At 36.1% G+C, this 21,980-nt stretch overlaps 3 protein-coding genes and 1 long non-coding RNA gene across 5 annotated transcripts in view; 1 reads left to right on the forward strand and 3 right to left on the reverse strand.

Moving 5' to 3' along the window:
- Positions 1-2,788, reverse strand: part of LOC123318529 (TELO2-interacting protein 1 homolog) — a 44,391-nt gene extending 41,603 nt beyond the window's left edge. For both annotated transcript variants that reach the window (XM_044905173.1, XM_044905172.1), the window contains exons 1-4: positions 2,524-2,788; positions 2,322-2,467; positions 2,095-2,269; positions 1,850-2,039 (exon numbers count right to left, since the gene is read on the reverse strand). In XM_044905173.1, coding sequence (XP_044761108.1) covers positions 1,850-2,039; positions 2,095-2,269; positions 2,322-2,467; positions 2,524-2,747 — 735 coding nt within the window. In that variant the 5' untranslated portion in view covers positions 2,748-2,788. The remainder of the gene's footprint in view (positions 1-1,849; positions 2,040-2,094; positions 2,270-2,321; positions 2,468-2,523) is intronic.
- A 2,436-nt stretch (positions 2,789-5,224) lies between these two features.
- Positions 5,225-6,484, reverse strand: LOC123318632 (uroporphyrinogen decarboxylase). The gene has a single exon (XM_044905305.1). The coding sequence runs from the start codon at positions 6,348-6,350 to the stop codon at positions 5,289-5,291; it is 1,062 nt and encodes a 353-aa protein (XP_044761240.1). The 5' UTR covers positions 6,351-6,484; the 3' UTR covers positions 5,225-5,288.
- Positions 6,485-7,330: 846 nt separating this feature from the next.
- On the reverse strand, positions 7,331-18,217 carry LOC123318876. The gene is made up of 3 exons (XR_006538410.1): positions 17,765-18,217; positions 15,047-15,129; positions 7,331-7,476 (listed from the first exon to the last, which is right to left on the reverse strand). It is a non-coding gene; the product is annotated as an uncharacterized LOC123318876 (long non-coding RNA).
- LOC123318875 lies at positions 15,289-17,648 on the forward strand. The gene has a single exon (XM_044905646.1). It carries the CDS (start codon positions 15,428-15,430, stop codon positions 17,114-17,116), a length of 1,689 nt encoding a protein of 562 aa, XP_044761581.1. The 5' UTR covers positions 15,289-15,427; the 3' UTR covers positions 17,117-17,648.
- Positions 18,218-21,980: the final 3,763 nt, after the last annotated feature.

Here is a 21,980-nt window from a genome sequence, read left to right on the forward strand (position 1 = left end):
ATTGATATATGCTCTCTGCAAAACCCAAACGCGCCCTTCGATGGGCTGGGGTAAGAGCTGGGCCTCTTGCCGCGACACGAGGCCTTAAATCATATTCTCTGAGGCGATTTCTTATTGTCTGAGTGCTAATTTGCACCTCATGAGTTTGCTCAAGCTGAATTTAAAGGAGGCGAGCGGTTGCAAACCGTTGTCTCAACGAAGAAACTCACAAGTAACGTTCTTGAATGGCAGTTGTTACCTGTGGTCTACCCTGTCCTGGTCTTCGGACATTCATACCTGTCTCCTTAAATCGCTGCAACATTCTGGACACACTTATATGGGAAACTCCAAACCTTTCTGCAATTCTTGTGCATGTCCACCCTTCTTCTCGCAAAACTACCGCTTGGGCACATTCCTCTTGGGTCAAATTGCGTGTTTCGCGTTGCATAGCGATCGAGTGTAGAAAATCAAACGAAAGACTAACTATTGATCACTAGAATTGATCGAGAACAACTGATTTTAGAATGGAGCCAATACACTCAAAATCTGATAATATCATCTTTTTTTATTCCTGCTGGGAAAAAACATCTGTATTGAAGAAAACCGTTGATTGGATAACATATGCATGCATAATTCTGATAAAAATAACTATCAATGAGAACACCTTCCGTTGTAGAATAAATTTGAGATTTCCATAATGTGCGTTAATTTTTTTGCGCAGTGTTTAATCGGTTAAAATTTTTTTTTGAGATTTCTTTATCGGAAGCTATCTTCGTTTAGAATTAGAACTATCCATCATTTCATCCTTATTTTATACAAACATAAACAAAGCACAAATGGCTGAAGTATGATTGGTCAGAGCATTTGGCAACGTTGTTCGGAAAGGAGCGCTCATTCGGATACTAGGACGTAGAAACAAATCGGGGAGCGCTCCCTAGAAAACATTCTATTCAGGACCCTCTGCCTTATCCAGCTATTGTTTCGTTCCCTGATTAAGGAATTAGACATTTCTATAGTTGGTTCCGGGCCAATAAACGCTTAGTTGCAGTCTGTTGTGACTTCTCAATTTGGAGAGGTTAGATCTGCCTTCGAGTACTTGTGCTGAATTGCATTTGTCAGCTGAGAGAGATTTGATGGCAGCTTGACTATACGTTAGGACTTTCATTGACCTATCCGTCCAACCCATGTCAAGCAGATGGTTGGCGCATAGGTTAATGGTGAAAATTTCCGACTGAAATGCTGTCGCCAACCTGCCCAGACTAACACATAGTTCGGTCAGCGGTCTACGACTGTGGACACCGGCTCCAGAGCCCTGCTTGGTGTTGGAGCCATCAGTAAACCAACAAGGTCCTTGTAAACAGAGTTGCTTGTGACACCGCCATTCTTCTCTGCTTCGAATCAGAGAACTGAAGGTTCCGTCCCTGTTGGTTCTTGTGATTATCTGGTCAGTTCTCATGCCCATCACCTCGTCCCATCACCATCACAGATATAAATTGGAAGAAGAATTTCTATAGGAGTTACCAAAGTAATCACTGAAATAAGGCCCTTGCTCAGTTCAAATTCGAGCCAAGTTCAATCTATATTTTAAGCAGTTGTCAAAGTTGAGTGGGTTCAAATCTAAACTCAGCTTGAACTTGGCCTCAATATTAAAGCTTGCCTTAAATAAATCAGTGCAAATGGGCATTAATATGTTACATGTCACCCAAAAATATTTAATCACTGAATATGATGCTTTTTTCAATGGGAAGATACACAAAGATGAGATTTAGGGAAATATCAAGTTATCAGCAGAGAGTCTCAATTATGATTTAAGTTTTTCTACCTGATAATTTGATTGAAAGTATCTTTCAGGTACAAATAATTCAAATACCTCTAAGACGTTCTGACCAACTCTTTCACCTTCTAAAATAACACTTCCTAGGGACGAAGCTATGCCAGGTAAAAAATAAGCGAAACAATCAGCTATTGCTTGTGCAAGTTTGGTGTTCCTTAACAACTTTTCAACGTCATAGTCTATACTCACTTTAAACATTGACATAAGACATTGTATTGCTTCAGTTCTGTAAAATTCATAAATATTAAAAGTTCTTCCAGAAAATCCTGTTCATATCCTACTTCAATTTTCTACATCTTGTTTTAAGGATTTCCCCAACAACATATATAATCTTGCACATTCTCATTCCATTTTTTTTACAGTATAAGCCATAACCAAGTTCTTCAGTTACTGCATCAAACAAAATCCTAACAGTATTCAGAACTTGCCACATATATTCTTCACTAGTATCCTTCACTGAAAGCATGCAGTTTGGAATTTTGTTGAAAATACCAATTTCAGAACTTACATTTGGCAGTTTTAAGATCATAAACTTCTTGGAGAAGACTACCATATAAATTTAAGAAAAGAAGTGACTCGTGATTATCTAATGTGTTATGAGTTAAAGTCAGAGACACTATCTTCAATATCGTGATTTTAGTATCTTCATTTATTCTGAAAATAATTTAGGAATGAGTAACATATTCCATAAAATGGTTCAGAAACAATACTTTGATGATTGATTGGCACTGTCCCTTACGGTCATTACAAGGATACCGAGCAATTCATGTTTTGCAAATTGAACAATTTTTGCGACATCGTATTCGGCATTTCTCAAAAGAATGGAATTAATTTGTTTTATACTTTCAATATCTTTCTTCGAAAAGAACTCAAATCCCAATTTTTTCACATATATTGAATCTTCCAAGCTTTGGTAGCTTTTTCTAGTGCACATTTTACTAAATGAAATTATTTACTATTTTATCAATTTGTATGTTCAATCAGAGTTGTCTCTGTGTTCAATTTTCATTTTGAGGTGCAGGCATAGAATAGATATTTTGTGCATAGAACTATGAAAGACTGTTGACAAACGAGGAGCTAAATGCTCATACCCGTACCGGCGTTGCCACGTCTACCTCTCATACTGAAACTGTCAACTTCGGTACTGAAACTTCAACCAGCTGTCAGATAGATGTCAAAATAAAATTGTGAGGTGTTGTGTAGGCAAAAATAACACATCATTTGGAATATTATTTTACTTTTATATAAAATACGTACATTGAAATGCATTATTTTTGGTTTTTAATTTGATGGTGGTGTTAATCCTAGTTATTCTTTAGTGTTAAATGTGCGTTATTAATGCCAGTAATGGTAATGAAAGTATTCAATATCTTGGGAAAGTCACACAGTATATTAGCAGGAAGTGAATAATTATGCCATTTTCTCGTTGTGTTGTTGGATGTGGAGGCCGAGGAAACAGTGTTAAGTTTTTTTTTATTCCGGAAGAAATTTCTGTATTTCAGCATAAGAAGCTTCACTCAAATTACTTGACGAGGAGACAACAAAACTGCTATTATTAGGAGAGCTGACTTATACTAGTTATATTTTTATTTATACTCATTATATTTATGCTGTTTTACTAACTAGTTCTATTTTGTATCGATTATATTTTTATAGTGTTCCTGGGCAGGAAGACCTGAGTTGTTAACCCTTTGAAACATTGTTTCAATAAAGTTTATTACTACTACTATAGTGTTCCTGTTTTATATATACCTATATTGAATACACCTTTTCAATGAAACAGTGCATCTTTTCAAGAATATTTAATACAACTAAATTACATAATATTACGTATTTACATTTTGAGAAAATATTCATTCCATCTCTTATTACCCGTACAAACGCTGTAGAAATAAAGGCCAGGAACAATGGTCTACCAGACGCATTCCATATGGATCCAGAGTTTCACAATCCTCAAAGCAGTATTTTATTACAGGTTGGTCATTATTCCCTTCTCTAAATATACATAACCCTTTTGTGAAAAACTTTCCTCGAATATTATGTTCCAAATATTTTATAGCGTAACCTAGGTAAAAGGCTAATTATAAAGTATTTGTAGGCTGCTACGCTCTGAATGCTTTCGTACATCTGGCTTATCTTCTGGGAATAAAATCCGCTTGATTTGTTTTCAAAATTTCAATAAATTGGGTACTCTTTGTATTCACTGAAAGAAAATTTATAGTTAATCCAGAAATCTTGATATATGATGATGATAGTTATCATATATCATACATAGTTATCAGATTGTAAATGTTTGTGTCTATAGTTTTATGTTTTAAATTGATTGACTAGCTCTACACCCTAACAGGGTAATTTTTGATTGGAGTATTTGAATAAATGATGATATCAAAAGTTTAATATCAACTTACTTTTCATATATCTATTTATCTATTACAGATTGCCAAATATATATTCTTAGAGCTCTAGATGAAGTTAAATACCACTCTTTTATACCTTGAAACAACGAAAATATTCGTCAAGTGAGGAGTTTTACTTGTAATGACGCAAAAGCGTCATTACAAGTTAATTGATTTTGTTTCAGAGATTGGGAGTGAAAGCCCTAAAAGGTTTGTGAAGAGACGCTTTTGCTTGTCTCCACAATTTTTGTGAGGCTAGAAGGTTGGAGGGGCCTATAATGGTCCAAATCTTTATTTTGACCGAGAGGGTCTTTCGACCAGGTTCAGTCTTCCAAGTAATGATTCTAATGTTCTTCAGTTGTTCGAGGAACGTTACAGGACCCTTATGTTGTTATATGTAGATATATCAGTTTAATTTAACGTTCCGCTGAAAACTTCTTGTTAATGTTGTTAATCATGTTGTAAGTGATTGCAACCCTGTTATTTGTGTTGCATTGGTCATCTATTCAATACAGATTTTCTGATATAATTATTACCACAATTTCACAAAGAATATTAATGAAAAATGTAAATAATAAACGGTCTCTGATAACAAAATAAAAATAAATAAGACATGTGAAATGAGTTGACAGGCTGTCAGAGATGAACAGTTGACAGTTTTCAAAAGTTCTGTGGCTTAAAAATTAAGAGGACAGACGTGGCAACGCCGGTACGGGTATGAGCTCCTCGTCTGTTGACAAAGCATAGAATCAATAAGCGGACGGTTGCTTAGCAACTCATTTTGAAATAAATAAACATGTTTTTTAACAGCAAAGAATTATAAATTATAAGTTTTATTTCGCGAGTGGATGCCCAAAATTATTGTATTATGTGTTGAAGAACTTTTCCAAATTACTTATAGAAGTTCAACGATCTCATTTTCCAACAGAAAAAAATTTTGGTGAGTCAACTCTTTATCCAAATCACAGATATTATCTATCCAAATTAAGAGGAATGCAATTTGATACTACGTGCATAATTTGAATGTTATAATATATGTAAAAAATTCTCAATAAAATATAAAAATCTATTTTATAATATTAAACTTTTATTTTATGAACAGCTTCAATGAAAGCTTCTACATGTTCTATCTCCATATCTGGGTAAATGCCATGTCCCAGATTTACAATATATTTTGAAGTCCCAAATCCTTTTGCCATTTCTCCAACCAACCTCTCAATTTCTTCTTTTGGAGCATATAGAGCACAAGGATCTAGATTGCCTTGAAGTACTTTATCCTTGGTAAGTAAACGAGCTACTTTTGGGTCAACTGTCCAATCAATACCCAACACATCATAATTCAATTCTGATTGTTCTGTAAGAGAAAAGTGTGACCCTTTGGCAAAAAGAACAAGAGGGACATCCAAATTTTTTTCCTTCAATTTAGTTTTCACCTGATTACAGATTCTTTCTAGATGAGGCAATGCAAATTTGTTAAAAAGATCCTTATTCAAGTATTCTGCACTACTTTCAAATACTTGCAATATTTGAGCTCCATATTCAGCCTGCATTACTAAGTAATCTATAATGACATTAGTGAGAATATTCAAAACACTATTCGATTCATTTGGGTTTTTGTACAACCATTTTTTGGCTTTTGACATAGTTTTAGAACCACCACCTTCAACCATATAACCAAAAAGAGTCCAAGGCGCTCCGGAGAATCCAAATAGTGGGACTTTACCATTTAGTTCTCTTCTAGTTAGTCTAATGGCTTCACCAACATAGGTTAAACGATCTACAGCACCTTCCTCATTCAGATCTTTGATTGAGTCTAGGGTTAACGGTTTAGGAATGACAGGACCCACTTCTGGCCTCATTTCTACAACTACTCCTAAAGCTTGTGGAATTACTAGTATATCGCTGAAAATTATTGCAGCATCTAACCCGAACCTCTTAATAGGCATTAGGGTGACTTCACAAGCCAGTTGAGGCGTTTGACATATTTCGAAAAAGCTGTGTTGTTTTCTAAATTCTCTGAATTCAGGCAAGAACCTGCCAGCTTGTCTCATAATCCATACCGGGAGTTTATCGGGTTTTTCTCCCTTAATCACTTTCAGGATGCGGTCATTTTGCAGAACTGGAAAATTTGTAGTGGCCATTTTCCGTTTTCGAAAGAGTAATAAGTGCTACTAATTGAATGAATTAATCACAAGTCATTGTTGACTACAATGATGAATTTATTTGATTGCGATTATGAAAATGATTATGTATTTTTGAGGTTAGAAATGTTGGAATACACAGAATCTGTCATTTTTCTTCTTCTTCGGCTCAGGGGTTCTGGCATAACAGAGACTCTGTGGCATAATATCATAACAAAGGTTCCTCTTTGATCATAAGTATTCATAAGCATCTAGGGAAGTCTAGCTAGGGTTGGTTTATGCTGGCTGGTATCCCTAACCATGGAGGGGCCCATTGTAAACCCAAAGACATGTTTCTTTGGAATACCCTCATTGTATATATAAACCCTTATATTAATGCAAATTTTAAGCATTTAATTTGAATTTTAATGAAAATGCATTTGGAAAACATTGTTTTTATTAAGACTCATCAAAATAAATTTATTCTTCTCTTTTCTGTATTATTCTTGTTTTTTTTTCTCCCAAGTGTGAAGGAAGCTTCCCAGACATTTTCACAGCGGGGCATTAGCAATGCTGCGAGCCCATGAGGGGCTTGCATCCACTATACCTCCCTCTTCTGTTTACAATGGAAATGGCTATTGACCTGTTGTCAGCGCATCCTTGTGCGCTTCTCCTTATCTTTTTCTCCCCAGTCTTCAACTTTAGTTCTCTTCATTATGTAATTGTAGAGCAGGTTCCATTTTGCTCAAATAATGGATAATAAACTTTGAATTTGAGCTTTAAAAATTCCAAATATTTGAATATTTATGATTACCAAGTTCTATTTATTTATAGGATACTAAGTTTATTTATCAAGTTTTCTGTTTTTACTCAATTCATCTTTTCTACTTGCTCTGTATCTAGGTGTTCAGCTAAACGTTTCAATTCTGCCATAATAATCTGTAAAGTTGAGGTATTTAAAAAGAAGTAATTAGATTTACAAATGGAATTACTTATTCTCGTCTACTTGAATTTGGTGATGTATGAGGATCTTGTGTACTGGTACTGGATGTCTCCTGGATGAAGTGTTGTTCATCATTCTTGTAGTGTACCATGCTAGTTGAAGGTTCACTGATTATTAAATTATCACCTTCAATACAGGCCCCACCTGAAAGAGAATTGCTCCTCTGCCTGAACATAGCTACTGCATGAATATGTTTACATGTAACAGTTTTAACAGTGCCTCTGGAACAGTTGCACAGATTGTAAAAAAGAGTAAAAACCAAATACATCCAGAGCACCAGAAGGACCACCTACAAGATGGTATGAGAGCTGGTCCTCAATACCACAATACCAGCTTCAGTTAGGAAACCATTGATGTAAACATAGGACTCAGTCCTAACGTACGTTGAAAAAGAATGAGCTGGGTTCAAATTTAAACTCAGCTTGAACTTGAACTGTGCAACCATTAGAACATAGATATATAGATATATCCCATACATGGAATGTAAAATAAACATTCCAAAGACTGGAGTGAGATAGTTGCTTAGTGTCGCCAATCACAATTGAGACAGTTGATTCGGACATCATTGGTGCATCAATTTTCAGTACGAATAGACAGGACGCATGTGAATTTTTCAATAAAACGCCACTGCCTTAGTGTCGCTCTAGACAGAGAAACATCGAATGTGTGGACTACAAACAATTCATTCGTAGCACTGAATGCCCATTCCATGTATCTATGTTCTAAGCAAAGATTATAGAGAATACTCTATAATCTTTGGTTCTAAGGTGCAACCGGGCCTCAGTATATAGCGTATGGTCCGTATATACACATTTGGTAACCGAAAGTTACCAGAGCGGTTACTCTGGTGACAGATATTGAACCGAATTGTCAGGAATACGACATATACGGACCGCCCACTTACTAACCAGAAGAAACCAAAGTGTATATACGGACCACAGCCATAGTAGAAGTCAATATGACGTTATAGCTGACGAATGTCAAAGTGAGTGAAGCTTATTTACTCAAAAATTAGAGCCATATTTTGGCGATTAAGCGTCTTAATCGATGTCTTAAAGCGTCTTTAAGCGTGACGTCATTAATTTTGTTGTCGCAAAAATAGAATATCGCTGATGGTTGAGTCATCTGTCCTTGTCATTAGACAGCGAATCGAATTGTGAATTTTTCAATTTCTGTTCTATGGCTATTATTTGAAAAATATTTATTTATTCTAAATGCATTATTGGCAATAAAAGCACTCTTCCCTAGTAGGAATTCGAATCAAATTCGATATAAACAACATATTCTCCCTTCTTCTTTTTATTACCTCTTTCCGCTTAAGACGTTCTGTGCTTAAGACGACACAGGCCAGAGACAAGATGACTCTATGACACAGGCGCTCTCCACAGACCGCCAGGTTCCGCTTAAAGCGTCTTAAAGACTGACGTCATGACTTAATAGAGAGTTGAAGTGCAGCCATGAACGTAAACGTTAACGTTATAATTGACATCTACGCATGCTCATTCGTCCGTTTTTAACGTTAACGTTAGCGTCAGCTTTACGGCCTACGTAAACTAGCGGTCTCCCACGTATACCTTAAACATCGACGTACGTTAACCGAACGTTAAACGAGTAGCACCGATGACTTGCGAATGGCCGAATTTTGATTGTTAAATGCAATTCTCGATAACCTCAAACTGTCATTGTTTACATTTCCTGTGTATTTTCTCATAATGAACGAAAATTATAGGAAATCAGCAGTGATTTGAAAGTTATCAAAAGGATTAAGTTAAATTACTGTGTTATCAGATTACATTCAGTACATAAGGAAATGGCTGAAACTACACTGCAATTCTGATGTCTCTAACACTTGAGCATATCATTGATAATAAAATACTTCCAAGCTGAAAATTCTCTTTATTAGGCATATAAATCATTAGAACATCAATATTCCAAATGTTATTCCAGCTGTCGGAGCTCAATATTAGATAAAAGAGAGTTCACGCGAAACGAAAGCAAAATCAAATTGATAGGTTATGTTTAACGTCTGACGTTTCATGACGGCAGCACTTCAACTCAAATTTCATCACAACACGTAAACGTTATATCTGACGTTATTTCTCACGTTAACGTTTACGTTCAGGCTAACGTATGAATGTGCACACTTCAACTCTCTATTCGCTCGAATAGCACCGCTTAAAGACGCTTCACGCGTCTTAATCGCGAAAATATGGCTTAGAGGAAATTTTATGAAGCCCCCCCCCCTATTTCCTGCGCCACTGGTAGAATCAGTCAATTTTTTCACTACTAAACGATTCAATTTATCCAAAAAATCCCATGTGTTAAATTTCATTCGAATGCACCAAATTTTTGACAAAAAAATCGCAAATTTAGGTACTGGATTTTGGAGGTCTTGTTCAAGAGGGGCCTCAGCATCCGTGAAGTACATTTTAGGATCTAAGTTGACATGAAGTTTTATTCATATTTCGACCTCTAGTATCAGCCCCTGAATTATATGAGCGTGTATACACACATACTAGCCTGTATGGCAAAATGTGCTCATTATAAAACTCAAAAAAAGTGGAGTTATAAATATTTAACTTAAAACAGATTTAGACGATTTTCACAAAATGATTTTTTAAAACACGACACGTGTTTAGCTATCACAATATCATCTTAAGGTGGGTGATGTTTACCAGGCGCGTGCCCAGAACGGTGTGTTGGGAGGGGGCTCAGCTATCATCCACTAAAAGAGGAAAATGTAACAAAAACATTTATTCCTTATAATTATAAAAAATTATGAAAAACAAAAAAATATTAAATTATGTAAGAATTGACCAGTTTTTCGTTCTTAATAAAATAAAACATTAATTTCTTGAATATAAAACTATAAAAAAGCAAAAATGAATATTAAAAAGTTTAATAGTTTTTAGTTATCAAATAAAAGCTTCAAGCGCCTTGAGCCAGCATTAGCAAATCTGGTCACAACCATTTTTGTATCAATGACTCTCTCGTAATTTGATAATCTTTAATTAGAGCTAATCCATTCGACCAGTTTTCTGCCATAGTGCTTCTGAGCAAGGTCTTAAGTCTCCTTAAGGAAGAAAAACTGTACAAATTTGGGTAAAAATCTTCGCAACATTTCCCAAGTGCTGATGAAGGACATGATTCGGGATTATTCGGTGTTGAAGTGATCCACTTTTTTTTCCATCTTTTTAATTCACTGGAGAGAAGACCCTTGTCAATGTCAGCTTCATCAATACCAGATATTTCTTGCTTTATTTCACTGTCAGAAAGATTATTTAACGTTGCTGGCTGGAATAATACACTGCAGCGAAAAAACTTTTTTGATAAGTGGGAGATTCCTAAAGTGAGTTTAAGAAAAAAAAGTCCCATAAACATTGGGTCGCAAACGTTTCGTTTTCGAGATACAGAGTGTTGAAGTTTGAATATTTTTAAAGTTTTTTTCTCATAGTATCTACACTTCACAAGATATTCAACTGAAATTTGGCATATATATTACATTTTAGAGTTCTCACCACGTGACATGGCAATTTCGATAGAAGATCTACAGGGTGATATTTTTTCTGGAACACTGCCACCTGTTCTTCTGCAGAACTTTTTTTTGGTGAGCAACTGTTAATTTGAAAAAATGTAAAAAGAAGCTTTGTTCTTATACTAAACTTCTCGGTCTCTTGTAGTTTTGTCGTATCTACCAACGATTCCGAGAAAAAACTTGAAAAAAATTCAAACTTCAATACTCTGTATCTCGAAAACGAAACGTTTGCGACCCCATGTTAAAGGGACTTTTTTTTCTTAAACATACTTAAGGAATCTCCCCTTTTCGTTTGTACGTTCAATTTAGGAACACTCTGTATAGTTGGGAGCCGAAGAGGGAAATTCGGGATTTATTTGAGCGTGTCAGATTAATATCCTTGGACCCTGTAGAGTACCTGTACCAAAAATTAGAACTGTATATAGGGGGAATTGTCTAGGAGAGCCTGTCAGAATAGTAAAAAAAAAACGATCATTGTACATATTCGAGCGTGTCAGATTAAGATATATGTGGTTAATTATATGTTGAAAAGTATATATTCTCTTAATCTGACAATTTAAGCGTGTGGGAGGCCGCCAAAGTTGCAAAAAAAAAAACGTCACGGGTACATTCTCGAGCGCGGTGGCGTTTTTTCTTATTTTGAAGCTAATGATTCAAGAATAACGGAAAAAATATAATCTGACAGTTTTAGCAAGCCGAAACAATAAAAATTGCCCATAAAGGTCACAAAACTCAATTTTTTTGTATATCTTTTTCGTATTCATTATAAAAGTTGTAGAGCATAACATTTTCTACAAATTTTGTCCCAAGCAATTTTTTCTGCGTTGAAACGTTTTTGTGATAAATGGCGATTAAAGCAAGGTGTTTAGCGATACATGCTGAAGCGAAAATTCACTCGTTGGAAAATAGTACATTCTAAGGTTCCCAACAAACATTTATCGTCGGTAAATCGTCGGCTGTGTGCTGTTACTGCTGGCGAAGTGCGTACTGCTGTTACACAGCATCGGACCTTTGAAGATCCGAGGACATGGTTTACGCTGCTGAAGATGTGTCGAAACATGAGCATCTAGCCAGCGTCGGCAAAACGCTGCTGTTAGATGAGCAACTTCTTGGCGGTTTATATTCATCGGATCGGTTGCGGTTAGATGCATCTTCAGCGCGTTTTACCCTTAACATAAGGTCAAACTGTACTATTTAAATTTCGCGGGATTTTGCATAAGAGCTTCCAGACAATCTAATTCCGTCTCGAAGCGTTATTTCATTCAGACGGCGTACGCGTGCACGTGTTTCGATGATAAAAAAGTTTTTAAGAGTAGGCTATTTGACGAAATTTTTCTTTCTGAAAACTTCCTTGTTGTGTTGTGTTGTATTAACATAGTAACAGTGATGTCCCAGGGCAGGTGAGTACAAGAAATCAAAATAAAATGGTATTTCTATTTCTAATAAACTTCGGAGTAGGCGTCAGGAATATCATCACGTGAAACAGAGAGTTCTCGAAATATTAGGTCCAAGTAGTACATCATCACCATCATTAGAACCGAGTACTTCTACGATCTTTTGAGATTGCATATAGATAAAAAAAATGCAGAGATAGAAATGGATAAGAACACCATCAAAATAAAAAGGCACGAAGAATTGAAGAAATTCGATGCTGATATACTTATATATATGATCTAGAATATTTGAAAAAATGTGTAGGTAGAATTGTATCTACTCTTTTGGGATATGCTTTAATTTTTTGGTTTTGGTCTTTTTTATTCTAGAGAAAAAGTTCTACAATTTGAAAGACAGAAAAATCTATATATACAAATATTTTTCAGTTGTCCAAGTTTGGCCTCAACGGGGGTAAGGACGTAGCAGAGACAACACGCAAAATAATCTAACTCATAATAAGCCATGAATCAGGAATTTCCCTGAATTGGTCGGGTAGGAATTAATAATAAAAATGGATTAGAAGCAATGGCGAATATTGTTGAGCTTAATCATGGTGAGTTTTCATGTTGTATTGGTCGAAAATGTTGACATTTTTTAATGTTAGGAAGTTACTTAAATTGAATACATATTTTGCATGTTGACACATATTTAATTAATTTAAACACATATAAGATGATATTCTATATGAAATTCAATAATTTATTTTAAACAAATAATGAAATTCTATTATCCAGGATCTGTAAGGATAAATCCTATTACAAGAAGTGCCACTGATGTGGAAATGAATCATGTAATGAATTGGCTTCGCAATGCCGGTGACAGAGCAGGGGGCAGATTGAAAAGAGCGGAGGAAAAAGAAGCAGGCAATAATAATGAGCAGTGAATAAATATATGCTTTTTTTTTTCAAGTAAGCTAGTCGTTTTTATGTGTTTTTTCAACCTAGAAAGTATTTATATATGTATATTATTATATGAGCGTTATATTTTAGTTGTTTGAATATATGAAGATTCTTTTCAATTGGCTGTATAAATTGTCTTGCCCTAATCACAATATAAGTGTTGCAAGGTTTCAAAAAATATTAGAAGAAAAAAATAGATCTCCTTCAACATGGGAAATGATTCCGAGATTTCATAAGAAACGTTCAAAGATCAGAAATTATTGATCAAATAATTCATATTTATTTTTTTTTTGGATTTGCCAATTTCTACCAACGATTCTCAAATTTTCGGGGGCACCTTAGCATATTTACTTGGCATTTCTTTCTAACTCTAATACGAATTCAGTTTCAGCAACGTTTAGTTGGTATTAAGTGTCTCCTAAAAGTTGATCAGACAGAAATCGTACATGAGTAGTAAGAAATGTCACGTAAATATGCTTAGCAAAGATTATAGAGTTAACTCTATAATCTTTGATGCTTAGGTGTCCCTTAAAATTTAGGGATCGTTGGTGAGAACGAGCATTAGTATTGCAGGTATGTATATATTATACCGACGTTGTACCGATCAATTGGAACAGCGTATTCCCAGCATTGTCTAGACGTTAAGCCGACGTGGTGCCGATCAATTGTAATAGCATTCTTCCAATATTTTGTAGAAGCTGAACCGACGTCGTAACGATTAATTTGAGGAGCGTATTTGAAGCATAGTCTAGACGCTAAACCGATGCTTTTTTGCACAGTCGAATCGTCACCGGATCTGCGGTGTGCAGACTCTGCAACATGTCGGCTCATAGTCCGTCGGGCGGCTGTCGGCCGATGTGACACTATTTGCAGTATACCGACTCTAACATCGCAGCACTAACCCAACGTTGGGCCGAGTTAAAAATGTTTGCTGGGTTCAGTCACAGACAACACTGAAATTTTCGTGACTAGTTTAGTTGTCATTTTGACAATTGTCGATTAGACTGGGATTCTGCATCATAGATTCTGCATTGACCTTGCCCTTTCGCATGTGTGGCTGAGCTTTTCGCCCTTATCGCCCTCTAACTCGAGAACGGTTAAGAGCATTGTATAAAGACCAGTGGTCTTTATGCAATGGTTAAGAGTATGTAAAATTGCTTCAGACAAAAGTTGTGTAGAATTTTATTATCTACAACTTTCATAGTGAATACAAAAACGATTAGAGGTACAGGGAGGGAAAAATTCGAAAAAAAGGGATTTTTATAATCTTCAAAGTGTAAGATTAAGAAAACCCCCCTGATTAGTGTCAGATTAATGGATCAACACGTCTACAACACCGAGATTAACCATCTGTATGAAAATCTGACACGCTCGAGTATGTATCTAAGTAACGAATTTTTTTTAAATTTTCAAAGGACCGCTGTGACCTTGCGTCACGTCCAAATTGTCAGTCCCTTGAAAAGTACCTTCCTTTGGGTCCAATTAACATATCCTGCAAAAATCTGACACGCTGGAATTTTTTTTACCAATTTCAACCCTTCCGTACGGCCAGTCCCACCGCGCAAACTGTCAGAAAAGCATGAACTCATTATCAAAGACACGTAGGGCATATAGAGTATCTTACACACGATCGAGTATGTAGACCTGATGATTTTTTACATCTTTGAGATCCTGCAGACGCTTTCCCCACCTCTGAAAGTGCATACATCATAGAACCTATTTTTCTTTCTACCATCTTATCTTCAAAATCCACTAGGTCTCCACGAGGCTCGAGTAAATCCCGATATAGCATCGTCGGCTCCCCAACTAATATAATTTCACGTAAAATTTTTGAACAGATTTTCACGTTTTTCGCCAAACTAAAATGGTTTATGGCATCGAATCCCCCATTCCCAACGATCTGTCTTCTCTTTGGAATAATACACCCATCTGAAACAAATCAATTACTGGGATGTTTAACAATCACTTATCGTGTAATGAAAAGATGCCGGTCGATGAAGCGCGCCATCGAGTTCACCGATCCCCACTCGAACGTTGCTGATAGAGATAAGTTGCCATAGCCGTTAGCAGGGATCCTCGGCGATAGTGTAAAGGGCAGAGTACAGGATGCAACCTTATAAAACGCTTCGTACCGAGATTCGACCGGCTTATTGAATCAGAAACCGGTCGCGGTTAACGCTGCTCGACTACGATTAAGTGCGCGAACGTATTTTTGTTGTTGTTCAAGATGCCGGCCTGTAAGCTAGACAGCATGCCGCGAAAGTGGCCCAGCAACGAGTCCATCCACGCTGGAAGCACCTCCAGCAGCACTTCCGGCATAGACAGCCCTTGGTCCCTGCAGTCCCTGTCCCCAGGTTCAACATCGCCTGATAACACCCTCAGAAAACGAAGGATACTGAGAACGTCCTCGGTTGGAAGCGTTATCCAGGAACCTTTCGTCATCACCACCGAATGCAGAGTGTCCAGGAGCCAGAGTCCGGTTCTGCAAGGACAGCAGGTTGAAGAACCCCCGTCAGCTCTCGCTGAACTTATAGGATGGTATCCCCTTTTCCTATTCCGCCTCGTGAGGACCTTGTTATTGGTCTGCATGCCGAAAACTTGGACCCAGTTGCTTTTGGCTGTGCCCAAGCTGTATATAAACTTCTGGATTTGGGTGCTCAAACAGACGGCCCTATTTCCAATCACCGTGATCAAAATGATGTTGAATTTTATATGGGTGGACTCGGCGGAACGAAACAGGAAGAAAAGGACTGTTTTGATAAGTGGCGGTAGTACCATACAGGCCCTTCATTTAGCTAGGAATTTTTACTGTGCAGGTGCAAGAGTTGTAGTGTGTGAAGTTGAAGGACAGTTCGCTTTGGCAAGGTTCTCCACTGCTGTTTCCAGATTCTACACGGTGCCCAAACCCACGTCCGACCAACAACAGAATTACGTGAGGGCACTCTGCGAAATCGTAGACAAGGAGCAGGCTATGTACTACATCCCAGTGAGCGCCTCCACCTCAGCGTATTACGATGCCGTTGCTAAACCCCACTTGGAACTGCTCGGTTGCTCCTGCTTCTGTCCCGGAATCAAAGAAGTATGGGCTTTGGACGATACCTTAGAAGTGATGAAAAGGTGCCAAAAATACGACATTCCAACTCCCGTCTACCATTCCATCACATCCAAAGAAGACGTGTACAGACTTTACGATACCGGAGCGGTGAGAAACGGAAACTTTGTCATGTCGACCGCCGGTCCGATCGGACTCAGAGAACGCTGCAAGATGGTACTACCACCCTCCAGAAACGACCTCAAGCTCAATTTCGACATCAGCGAGCAGAGACCTTGGGTCGCCGTGCAAGACGTCAAGGGAGATCACTTCTTGACCTGCACCACCGTTAAACAGTCCCAAGTGGTGGCTAACGTTACCTGCAGGCTGGACAGAAGCAACAACGGATTAGTTCCCACAGAAAACCAACAGATCAACCAGTGGTTATCCCATTTCTTCTCGAAACTCCACCTCTTGAGACCCATAACCGGACACATCAGCTTCAGGTTTGCGGTCAACAAAGAGAACGGCGTTTTGGTACCTTTGAGCAGTAGAGTAGGAGTGTCTCTACCTTACATCTGTTACACGTCGATACATCCTAGACTCGTATGGAAGACATGCAAGCATTTCAGCAGGCAGAATTCAGGGGTGTTGGTGAATGAAAACGGCAAAGTCTACATTTCTGAACATAAGCAACCGGCTGTAGAAAACGTGACGAGGCTGATTGGTACTGTGTTGGATAAAAGGGAAGTTCTCTTCCTAATGTGGGATCCCTTACCTTACTGCGCCTACTACCACATGCAGATTCCGTTCAAGAATGTCCTTTCTTTTATCCAAAAGAAACAAGACAGTTTTCCACGACCCTTAACCAATCCCGTTCGTTGAAAGAATATCACGTGGAGAGAGAGATTGAGCCTGATACGAGTAGTGCAAAGATTTCAGATAATGATTAATTTATTGTTGCATATTTGAGTGTGTTTGGTCGGATAAACACTATTTAGTATCCGACAGAGATTTGTAACGTTCTTTACGTATGTTTTTTTTTATCCAGAGTATGTAAATATTTTTGTATATAAAAATTTCTTCTGATGGTAACACATTTGAGCCTTATATGGTCAATCGATTTCTATATAACTGTTCTAAGTTATTTTTATGGAACTGTTTGTGTATATATTTGATATATGAATAAAAATCAGTTTATTAAGTAGTTTCAAATTTGAAACATTTGTAGAATTATATTCATAAAGGGATGGAAATCTTTTCTGAATTTTGTCGAGCTGTTTCGTTGGAAATTGTTCCTTTAGTGCAATTGACTGATAATTGAGAGATTTTTTGTTAATTTAAATATAAATTTTCTTATGACTGTTATGTTTTTTATGTTTCTCTTCATCTATAAATAAAACTTTCTTTCCAAGCATCTAATTTATTTAGAGTCCCAATGAATTTTATTGAAATGTTTTCGTTTTTTTTTTATAAAAAAGTGGAAATTGTGATTGCCAAGGCATTCGATTGCGAAATAGTTACGTTACTCACTTGTTTCAACGTATTCTGTCTCGATCCAGCGAAAATTGTTATCTATTATTTCGGATATCAAAATATTTACAGGGTTATGCTGAATTCTTATCTTCCTGCCTAATTATTGTGTCTAAACTTGATCTATCTTCTTGACTTGTGCCTAGAGAGTATCATTTATAAACTTGTTTGCGAGCATTGTTCAAGTTCAATAACGATCACAATGAATCGAGCTATTGGTATGATGTTTTGAAAACAATCCCGTCTAATTTCGAATATCAACCTTATCTTATTTTTCTTTGATTGTTGTAGAAATATACGGGTCGTCTGTAACCTTGGAAGGTTCATTTCGGTATTGTTATTGAATTTGTCGACATGGAAAAAATTCATTGATTATAAAGGGCGTGCCATTGAAATGAATGGAAAATACTTTCATTGAGCTTATGACATGAAAATTGTGTCTTGGCAACAATAATTTTTGGCAAAATAATTGTTGACTGGTGTCGAGTATTATGGTCCATTAGTAATCTGGTGCACACAGTTTTGTACTAAGTGCAATGATTTTAGCACGAGCTCTTCGAGTGAATTCGTGTAAATGGCGGAAACTTTGAAATTTCGAGAAAGTTTACTACTGCTAGGAGTTTTTCTCGGAGTATTGTCAATATTTGGTGAACTCTTCTATAATTCAGTCTTAAGAAAGTTAGTCCAAAAACTGTTGCCAGTAAATTCAGTTTGAGTTTTATCGACATGATCTTCTTTTTACAAAAATTGATTCGATGTGATCGAATTTTCAACTAACGGTGAGTTTTTATTACCACACGGGTTTCGCCATTACATCAGCTTCTTTAGGTGAAACAAGGTGATACTATATTATACTGCATTTTGTTTTACGCAAAATATTGTGAGGAACGTGTCACAAGAAACTATCCGCCAGGTGGCACTCCAATTCCACACGAACCTCCAACACTCTATTTTTGAGCCAAGCCAGAGTTTTCAAATCGAACTTGTATAATTTTGAGCATTTGTCCTTTTGATGTTAATTTAAGTTGATATTTTGAATGAAAGTAAGTACACTCTTCTACCAAACTTCAAGAAAAGCAAAAAGAACAATCATATTCGAATTCCTCTGTTGAAAGTTTTGAACTTATGAATGAGCAAGTGGCAACTCTGCGAGTGTGATATACAAGTGAAAATATTTTTTTTCTTTTTTTATTCATTCTCTGATGTAGAGCATAACTTCCTATAACAATTATTTCTTTTTTGGGTGGTCATACATCCTCTATATTTATACTGTCATTGTCATGAGCATGAGTAATTACCATGTTCTTGTCAATGACTCATGGGGTTAGATTGAACAGTACACCATAAAGTAAGTCAAGATGGGTGTGTTCTGTGCAGTACACTTGAACAGTGTTCTGGATCTCGCCTTTTCAATTTTTTTTTTAATGTTGTAAGAGTTTGTATTTAATTCCCATGAAATTAATTGAATAAAGACCTTTATTATTATTATTAAAAACTGCATTTATTCTATTCGTTTATTTTTCATTTTATTCTCCAATGATTTAAAATATAGGGTGAGTCTTTCACTTGTAGGTACATAAATTTCAAAAAAAGATTTCTGGGGTCACAAGAAACACTTTTTTCCCTTACCATTTTTTTCAATACGTTTCGGTTAAAAAGTTGAAAATCTGTGAAAAATGTTATTTTCGAATATAGTGATTTTCGGAGTATAGTTCTTCATCTTTCAGTTTCATCATTATGACCATTATATACCATAAAAATACCAGTTGTTCAAAAAACGCAACTCTTTGAAGTAAATTAAACGCCCACTAATGAATATTTGAGCATTTTGGAAAATAATAGTAATCTGCATATTTTCTCATCGTTTTAGGGTAACTTGTTATGCAAAAATAAAAAAATTATTCATTTATTTATTTCAACACCACTATGGGTTGAGGTTTGGTTGAACCTATGAACTAAAATAAAAAAAAAATTATTCGAATTGTTGATGGAAAATTCGAAAAAAAAATATCGGCTACATTTTGAAAAATTGTATTTTTCGACTGAATGCAACTCTGTTTAAAAGATCCACAGAATTAAATTTTTGCTGCGTTGTCACAGATGTAGTGTCATAGATTTAGCTTGATATTCTGATGAAGGCAATTCTGTTGTCAGTGTATACTGTTCTATGTTTGTCAGCGTGGTAACGTTTGAACCAAAGATTATAAAGTAGAAAGAAGGGAAACGAAACGACTAAAAAGATGTGAGCACCATCTGTGTTTCAAATGTGTTTTTAGGACCCTAAAACTGGTTAAAATTTTAATTTGGGGGACATTTGCAGAAACAAATGAAACTTGATCAAAGACCGTTTGACTGTCAAATTGTTGTTTGGAAAGTCAAAGTTTTATGAAACCTGCTGCTCTCTTTTCATAGACAAAACAGATGTTAATGTTTGAATTTTAATCTGAGCTGAACTAAGCGGAGTTAAACAGAGACAAGAGTTATGGAGTTAAATCACCGTTTGGTGACATTGGTCCCTTAGGGGTGTAAGTTGTGTTTCTGTTACAAATGAATGAATTCGATCGGTTTTTATAACTAGGTACTTTTTATGATATTTTCTACAAGGTTATTTTTCCATTGCAATCAGACCTAGAATATCGAGATGAGTGGCCAAATATGGAAAACTCCAGACGGTTTTTCTTTTGATCTTAATCAAACTCAGCCAGATGACTATCAGGAAATCTGACACTCGAAAGTGAGCGCCAGTAGATAACTTGATAAGGACAGGAATACACTTAATCTTTGAACTTTCTGAAAATTTTGTCCAATGATTTTCAAATGGTCCCCAATATCATTTATCATTTCTAGAATTTTGAAAACATTGAACTTTATAATGACATATACATTCCTCAAAATGATGGAATCAGTAGCAAAATATTTATGAGTTTGATATTCCATACAAGCCTTCAAACGTAGCTTCCGTTTCGTGAGAATTATGCATTGAACAAACCACTTTTCAGTACAGTTCTATCAGGTTGTTTTATGCGTGTAGAAAGTCTAGAGCTGACTGATTGACAGCCTGATGATTATCTTCAATTAAACTGATAGTGTATAGGGCGCATAAAACACTTTGCTTTTGATGTTCAGACCGGCAGAAACGCAACGCGCATATTGTATTCATCGATGAAAATGTGTGTGAAAATTTAGATGCACGTGCGTAAAAGTAGACAAATCTGAATCTCGATAGATGATCCATATATGTGCATCGAAGATGTAAGAAATGAATATTGAAAATACAGGGTAATACAGTACCTACATAATGATTTCATCAATCATGAATGAAATAAATAATTTTGAAACAAACCCAACACCGAAAATGAACCTGAATTGAATAGAAATAAATGAGCAAATGAATATTTACGAAAAAATTTGGGGCTTTTTTTGAGCAGCTCCTGCTTATATACAGCTCCCTGAAAAGATATTTTCATTATTTTTTTTAGAAACCAGAAGACAGACAGGAATTAAATTGAGCAGTTATTCTATAAGAGCAATAAAAAAAATGATGGTGGAAGAAGCTACCCCTCAAATTTGCTCGCAAGATACTTTTTTCCATAATCATGTATTCAAAATTTCATATTTGATAGCTTGATTCATATTGAACAAAATAAAGTCTTTTGTAATTTCTAGGTAAAAATAACGGTTTTGGACAGAAAAAATAACTAATCAATTATTTTCGAACGTAAATTTGCTTCGTAGGCGGAAATCGCTATCTTAGGGGAACACCATCAATATTTTTTGTTGCGTTCTCGCTCCCAAAGAATTTCTGATTTGCAAGATAAAAATTAAGAATTGCTCTCCAGGTGCCATCTTTTAGTATCAGTGTTCATCTGAAAAGCACCGAAATAAGTTATCCTTCAGATAGGAAATTATTTGACAGATACTTATTTATTGACAGTGAATAAAATTTATTCGAAGGAGAAAGTACCGGGCCTTAAATGGTGATTTTGCTTTGAGTAAGATAGTTATAATATATCGACATATACCGATTGTCCACCCCAGACGCGGCGCTCATTTTGAGGGAGTAAATAAAGATATTTCGAAAATCTTTTCTTGTGGTGTGTGTAGGGTGTTCAAAAGTACAATTTAAAATTATTGTCATATATATAGGTTCAAAATATAGACCAAAGTTACACTTTTTTAAATGTAACACTCTGTATTTGACCTCAAAAATGGAATG

Source organism: Coccinella septempunctata, chromosome 8 (assembly GCF_907165205.1).
Source record: "Coccinella septempunctata chromosome 8, icCocSept1.1, whole genome shotgun sequence".
Taxonomy (NCBI): domain Eukaryota; kingdom Metazoa; phylum Arthropoda; class Insecta; order Coleoptera; family Coccinellidae; genus Coccinella; species Coccinella septempunctata.

Bases quoted from the DNA above. Each gene is read 5' to 3' on its own strand.
- LOC123318875 (XM_044905646.1), top strand. From the start codon at position 15,428: ATGCCGGCCTGTAAGCTAGACAGCATGCCGCGAAAGTGGCCCAGCAAC.
- LOC123318632 (XM_044905305.1), bottom strand. From the start codon at position 6,350: ATGGCCACTACAAATTTTCCAGTTCTGCAAAATGACCGCATCCTGAAA.